This window comes from Mus pahari, chromosome 18 (genome assembly GCF_900095145.1).
Source record: "Mus pahari chromosome 18, PAHARI_EIJ_v1.1, whole genome shotgun sequence".
In the NCBI taxonomy this organism is placed as follows: domain Eukaryota; kingdom Metazoa; phylum Chordata; class Mammalia; order Rodentia; family Muridae; genus Mus; species Mus pahari.
Window position 1 is genome coordinate 41,186,953 of NC_034607.1, and position 7,347 is coordinate 41,194,299.

Here is a 7,347-nt window from a genome sequence, read left to right on the forward strand (position 1 = left end):
TGTAGCATCCTGCTCTCTCCTTCCAACCCTCCATCTTCCTCTCGCTGTCCCTCCCTCTTCACACTGCGTACAGACTTATGATTTTCTAAAGGCTCTCCCCTCTCAGCTCCCATTTTCTCTTTCTAAGAATTTCTTGGTGAGACCAGAGATGACAGGGGTGGGGGTGGGGCTCTATGAACTCCCTGGCTGAAGAAAATACGTGTGGAGGCATTTTTGCTCACAGGCAGACACTAAATTTGACTTGTAGCCTATCCTAAATGTAGAGAAAGATTTTTCAATTACAAAACTCATAAAGTGTGGAGATGAGGGAACCTGGCTGCATTTTGAGTTTGACTAATGGTCTCAAAGTGCTCTGAAATGTTTGGCAATTGCCAGCCTTTCTTTCTTCCCTAATCTTCAAACCCATGGGTTTTGATGGGAAACATAATCCTCTTTTCTGATTCATTTACACTTAGCTCATCTGAGTATTGTTTTCTAAAAACCATCTGAAGTCCAAGAAGTTTTATGAGATCTTTAAAGACTTGGTTTTTGAACGAGGAAGTCGTGTACTGCCAGTATAAATGGACCTTGAACCCTGGGGTGTGTGTGTGTGTGTGTGTGTGTGTGTGTGTGTGTGTGTGTGTTCAGGGTCTGTGGCATTAAGTTTGGTTGAGACTTGGCAAAGGCTGATCTCAATGCCTGACAGGAACTGGGCCTTCAGGATTAATAGTGAGTTCCGTGTTCAAGATGAGCAGCCATCTCATGTGAAGTTGCATGGGGAACACAGCACAACTCTCAGAGACTATCTTGCTAGTTATATAAGAAACAAGAAACTTGTGTGGAAAACTGACTTTGCCAGCATCTGCCCGCAGCAAGGGAGTGGGACTCTTTGCTTACGCATTTATTAACATATTCATGAACATGTAGACACACATGTGTTCTAGCATGTATAGGGATGGGGTGAACATTCATTTTGGAGGTTATAATTTGGTTGAAGAAGCATCAGAAGTGGCCCCTCCTGTATTGCTGTCAAGAGAAAAAAAATATTGTCTTGTACCTTTTCTTTTTTTTCTTTTCTTTTCTTTTCTTTTCTTTTCTTTTTTCTTTTCTTCTCTTTTCCTTTTCCTTCCTTCCTTCCTTCTTTCTTTTTTCTTTCTTTCTCTTTTTCTTTCTTTCTCTTTTTCTTTTTTCTTTTCTTTTCTTTTTTTTTTTTGAGACAAGGTTTCTCTGTGTAGCCCTGGCTGTCCTGGAACTCACTCTGTAAACCAGGCTGTCCTCGAACTCAGAAATCTGCCTGCCTCTGCCTCCCAAATACTGGGATTAAAGGCTAAGGAACCACTGCCCGGCTACCTTGTACATTTTCGATAGTAGAAAACATTTGTAATTTTTTATGGTGTGTACACAGTATATGTAAGTGGTGTATGTATGTATGTATGTATGTATGTATGTATGTATGTATGCATGTGCTCATGCTTGCCTTTGTATTTGTGAGAAGGCCAGAGGAGGACACTGGATGCCCTGTGTGATCATTTCTACCTAGTTCCTTGAGACAGGGTCTTTCCCTATACCAGGAGCTAGGCTGATAACAGCAAGTCCCTGTATTCTTCTGCTTTCCCCTACAGTGCTAGAATTATGAACTTTTGTGACCATGTGGTCTGCTACTATGTGGGTGACGGAGATTTGAACTTAGGCCTTTGTGGTTGCACACCGGGTGCTCTTACTTACTGAGCTGTTTAACAGAAAACACTTCTCCATAGAGCCATAGATCAGAGTAAAAACCAGTCTTACTGCAAATGCAGCGATTACAAGCAGAGCCCCAGATTCTCTAGAAATTGAGCTCCAGACAGGTGGAATGACTTGCTCAAAGTCAAGTAGCAAGGCTAGGCCCCCCAGAGTCTGCTTCCAGCTGTGCCCTCTGTAGACAGCTGCTTCTGTCCTGGAAGCAGTGTTGATATATGCCATCCCCCCCCATCCTGGACCTAGGAGACACTTGCTAGGAAGGCTCACCCAGCACTGAAGATTAATAAAGACTCCTTGTTGATGCTGCTGCCTGGGTCATTTCCCTCGTCTGTTCTCCTTTGCCCTTTCCATCCCATGGCCTCTCTTATCAAAGTGCATTCAGTCTGGCCTCCTGCTTCCTTCCCTGCTCCCTGTCCATTGCAACAACTGCTTAGAAAATCCCTATATGACACCTAAAGCCGTCACTGGGGCAGTTTTGACTTGCAGCTCGGAAACATTCTCTGTTATGAATTGTCCACAAGAGGACAAAGAATTATGGGCTATACTAGGTTATGGGACCATGGGAATCAAATAGTGCCTTGTGAGATTTCTGTTATTTTTCTCTAAGCATTACTTAATTCAGCTGCTTATCTTCTTTAATGCTTTATTTAGATCTTGCTTCCCGGGACAACCAGATAGGTTTCCTTTACACAAGGGCTTTGTGCCCCAGGATACTTTGTAGCTCTAGAGAGATACAAAGATGCTGTGTATCTGCTGGCCTTTTGCACAGCTGGCATTTGATAGGCATTTGTTCCCTTGTACTTTTGCCTATAGAACCCAAAGCTGCAGACTTGGGACAGTGTCTTGACCCTCCTCTTCACCTGGGTCACTTTAACCCAGCTCTAAGGTTGGACTGGAGCTATCCTGTTCAGGGCTGGGAGGGGCTTTTCACCCAGTTGTTGTGTGTGTATGTCGAGAAATCAGAGCTTCTGAGAGAAAAGGTGAAGTGTCGGTGGCCCGTAGCAATTAGTGATCATTTTAGCTGGAACCCTGGCCTCCTCCCTGCGTCCAGAGCTATTTCTTTGATAGTAGTGACTCTCAGACAGTGCTCCTTCTGGAAGCTTGTGTTCAGGCTGCTGGCCTCCAGGCCCAGTCTCCTCAGAATACTCACCCGTATTTCTGTAATATGCAGAGAAAAGTAGGTGACTGGATTAATCCTCAATGATTTTTCCCACTATCAATATTTCTGAAATCATCCTCACTTGCTATCAGTTGTCCTAAGCAGATGCACCAAAAACCCGCAAATGAAGAACAATCAAAATTACAGATATGTGAGGAAACCCAAAGCCTGGGAAATGAGCCTTTTAAATTCACTTAAAAAAATATTTGTTTATTTTATGTGTGTCACTGCTTTGTTTGAATGTGTGTATGGGTGCCTGGAGGTCAGAAGAGAGTAAATCTCCTGGAACTGGAAATTTGGATGGTTGTGAACCAACATGTGGATGCTGGGAATCTAATCCAGGTCCCCTGAAAGAGTAGCCAGTGCACTTAGCCACCGAGCTATTGCTCCTGTCCCAGCCCCCCCTTTAAATATACAGTTATTATCATGGACTTTTGATTGCAGTCGTGTAAAAACAGCATTCATTCTGTTGACATTGTTTTAATTCAGATGTTAGGAGTTTTCTTCAAACTCTGTTTTGCATGAGAGAGAGAGAGAGAGAGAGAGAGAGAGAGAGAGAAGAGAGAGAGAAATTCCTAAATGCTCCATTCCACTCCACTGCAAGACCACCGGCAGGGCAGGGCAGCCTCTGCGATTTTCTTCATCTACACGGGCGCCCCCTGCTGCCCATCCCGCATTCTTGACCGTCCAATGCCAGGAGCCGGGTACCACAAAGTCTTCTAGAGGTTGCAGTCCTTCCGACTAATAGAGCTAATCACTTTCCAATGGACAACTCACCCTACCTCGCATAGCCTTTTCTGGGACCGGACCTAGCGTTTTAATCCAACTTCTGCAGACAGTAACCGAGCAAACTCGAGTAAAAGTGCCTGCGCTTCCAAACTGTATTACTCGAATCCTTTCTGGCTGCTAGAAGGAAAGGGCCGTTCCCTTACCTTTCTGAGTCCTTTGTCTTCTCCTGGGACTGGGGAGCGGGAACCCCTGTCCACCCGACCCATAGCCCCAATCTCTGGATGCGGAGGGTGGCGGCTCATTCTCCCGGCTCATCTCGAGCTTTCCCCAATTAGGATTTGCTGCTTGACGTCACGTCTGCCGCAGATTGGCTGTTCAGATCTGACACAGGGCTCCACCGGGGAGAAGAAACTTTTAAAAGACTTTGCAGCCGGGGCTGCCTCTGAGCGTCCAGCGCTCACGGTCGTCCTCGCTCACCCTCGCGGGGTTGGCGCCCGTAGCACCCCAGCCGCACCCGGCGACACCTCGCCTGAGCCAGGGGACCCTCACCTTGAGCAGCCCGCGCCCCTCCCCTCCTCTCCACCCCAACTCCCGCCCCCTGCTCGCCTCCACTCTCGGCTGGGGTCCGCTGCAGCTCAGCCGCCCGCAAAGCTTCCTCCCCTGCGGCCACCCAGTTGGCCTCCACCCCGCGGCGCACGGGCTCTCCGCGGAGTCCTTGGGGATACCGAGGGAGCGCGCCCGGGCAGGGCGAGCCGCGCGGCCGGAGACTGCCCGCGATGGCGGGAGCCTGGCTCAGGTGGGGTCTCCTGCTCTGGGCAGGGCTGCTAGCGTGGTCTGCGCACGGCCGGGTGCGGAGGATCACGTACGTGGTGCGCCCGGGCCCGGGTCTGCCGGCGGGAGCCTTGCCTCTGGCTGGGCCCCCGCGGACCTTCAACGTCGCACTGGACGCCAGGTACAGCCGGAGCTCAACAGCCGCCTCCAGCCGCGCCTTGGCCGGGCCTCCAGCCGAGCGGACCCGGCGCACCAGCCAGCCTGGCGGCGCGGCCCTGCCGGGGCTCCGATCTCCGCTGCCACCCGAGCCCGCGCGTCCGGGGGGGCCCGGCCGGCAGCTCCACTCTAAGGCCGGTGCTCAGACCGCAGTCACTCGCTTCGCCAAACATGGCAGGCAAGTCGTGCGCTCCCAAGTGCAGCAGGACGCTCAGAGCGCCGGGGGCTCCAGACTGCAGGTTCAGCAGAAGCAGCAGCTGCAGGGGTAAGCCCACGCTCTGCCTGCCTCGCGCGCTGGGACCCGCCGGGGCCAGGGAACCGTCTCCCCGCCGGGGGCGCTGCGGGAAGGGGTGGGCACCGGGGAAGCCCGCTCACTTTTTACTGGTGCTTAACTCTCAGTGCATTGTTACCCAGCTGCGGGGAAACACAAAAGGCATTTATTTCTTCCCCGGGGCGTAACCTCCTGTGCGCAAACCCTTCTGCTCCTAGACTATGGGCGTAAACATGAAGTCACTACAGTTTAATCCCAAGGCATCAATTAAACTTCTTGCAACTCAGTTTTTTATTTTGGTTTACCTAATGAAAAAGGGATTGTGAGTGAAAGCTGGCTCTAAAGACCCAGCTCTCCTTGAGCATCCCAGAAATTGTATACTTACTTGGGTTTCCTGGCACCTGTGGGTCCTAAATTGGTAAGGGGTTGGGGGGTGAGACTCCACGTGGACAGCAGTAGGGATTAAAGTTTGTTATTCGGTGCTGGTAAATAACCCCACTGAACAGCTTTCTCCCCATTAATCACAAGTTAGGATGGGGGCGACTTAATTTGGACATTTGGTTCCCCCCTTCCGCAGGGATGGATTCTCAGGGTGATCTCACTCTTTTGGCAGCGCGGAGGGGGGGAAGGGGGAGGGGTTCGGGGTTGGGGGGGTGGGATACTACTCTCTGAAGCAAAGTGGGCCCAGAGAATATGAAGAATACACTCGACTCTGCTTTAATTTGGAGTTTAAGAGACAACCGTTTGTTTGGATTTTAAGACTGCACGCTTGTTATGCAGATCCCTTGGTTCCACCATCCTTCCCAGGTGAATGGTCCCCCCCCCCCCGACCCTTCCACTTGAGCAACTTTGGGTTGGGCATCCTGGGCACACTTTGGATCTCTCTCTAATCGAGAAGAATGTGTAAGCAAGAGATTGACTTTTCAGGAACACTCCGAAAGCTTGAATTCACTGCGCTGGACTCAGAGGTCTCGCTTTGTTTCAGGATCAATGTCTGTGGAGGGCAGTGCTGTCACGGGTGGAGTAAACCTCCAGGCTCCCAGAGGTGCACCAAACGTAAGTCACTGTACTCACCGCGGGCCTTGCACAGCGGACCAGGTGGGGCTGTGTGTGTGTGTGGGGGGGGAGTGGGAGGGAGAGGGTCAGGTTGGGTTAGGGAGGTTCTACAGAGGCCTCTTGAAGAGGCAGGCACTGGCCGTGGGAAGGTGAAATCTGAAATAGAGTACACCTGCAGCCCGTATAACCATCTAGGAAGGGATGGATTATACTTGTCCTTCAGGATTCTGTTATCCAGCATGCCCCTGCACTCAGCCCTGATGTTTATGCCTGTCTCACTTAGGGGAAAACAAACAAACAAACAAACAAACAAACAAAAAACAAAATAAAAAACCCTAGTTGAGGGTAGGCTGTGCGCCAGAACAAAAATCGCGTTTGCACCAACAAATAAAAAGCATTTGTCGACATTGATGGCAAACGAAGAATGGAAAGTAGGGGGTCCTTTCCTGGAGTAGTTGCACAGGGGAATCGAACTTAAGGCTACCTATGTGCTGAGCAAGCTCTCTACCAATGAGCTATTCACACTCTTGCATCTGTACACACAGCCCCGCCTCCTCCTGGGATCACAGACCCAAGCTCACCAGGCCCGATATTAAAAGTGTATAAAGCTTCCTGAGAAGAGCCTCAAGCACCTTCCATCCTCGAAGTCCAGTTATTTTCCCAGAATCCTCCTGCACTTGGGATTTTCCTACTTTATATACACGCTTAACAGTATTTTTTTTTTTAAAAAATATTAATCACACATAGCTATAAGAACACCGAAGGACAATTCTTATAAACATTGTGAAGTTAAAGATAAAGATAAATGTGTATTGAAGCCCCCCTCGACAAGCTAGCTGGGAAGAAAAAATTTACCTCCACTCTAAAAAAGAGTAAGCATTAACGTTTTTTTTTTATTAGTTTGCAAACTATTTTATGCATCTGTGCAAGATGTACATGCCTCGTACACAGAGAGGCCAGAGGAGGGAGTCAGATCCCTAGAACTAGAAATTAGAGAGGGATAGATGGTTGTGAGCCACCATGTTGGTGCTGGGATCTGAACCCAGGTCCTCTGCGGGAGCACCCAGTGCTCTTAATAACGGAATCACGTCCAGCTCCCAAAGCAAGTCTTTTTAAACGCTCTCTTTGCAGAGCTTGAGCTATTATTGTGTAAACTGGAGTTGTCCAAAAATTTCAGCTGCTCGTTGACTTGTGTTTTATAATAAAACTCAGTAATGTGCCTTGTTGTAGTTTAGCGTCTGTAGTTTTAGGTGGGCCCAAAACCCATCTAAAAAGGCTGGGCGGCTAGATACACGAGCTCAGGGGGTACTGGTTAGTTCATATTTTTGTTCCACCTACAGGGTTGCAGCCCCCTTCAGCTCCTTGGGTACTTTCTCTAGCTCCTCCATAGGGGGCCCTGTGCTCCATCCAATAGCTCACTAATCGG

The 7,347-nt window shown here is 49.3% G+C and overlaps 1 protein-coding gene across 5 annotated transcripts in view; it reads left to right on the plus strand.

Moving 5' to 3' along the window:
- Positions 1–4,026: 4,026 nt before the first annotated feature.
- The window catches only part of Ltbp1 (latent transforming growth factor beta binding protein 1), a 381,029-nt gene continuing 377,708 nt past the window's right edge, over positions 4,027–7,347 (plus strand). For 4 of the 5 annotated variants that reach the window (XM_029531227.1, XM_029531226.1, XM_029531228.1 and 1 more), the window contains exons 1-2: positions 4,323–4,859; positions 5,851–5,921. In XM_029531227.1, coding sequence (XP_029387087.1) covers positions 4,384–4,859; positions 5,851–5,921 — 547 coding nt within the window. In that variant the 5' untranslated portion in view covers positions 4,323–4,383. Of the gene's footprint in view, positions 4,860–5,850; positions 5,922–7,347 lie in introns of all 5 variants that reach the window. The other variant, XM_021218313.1, reaches the window with a different exon arrangement.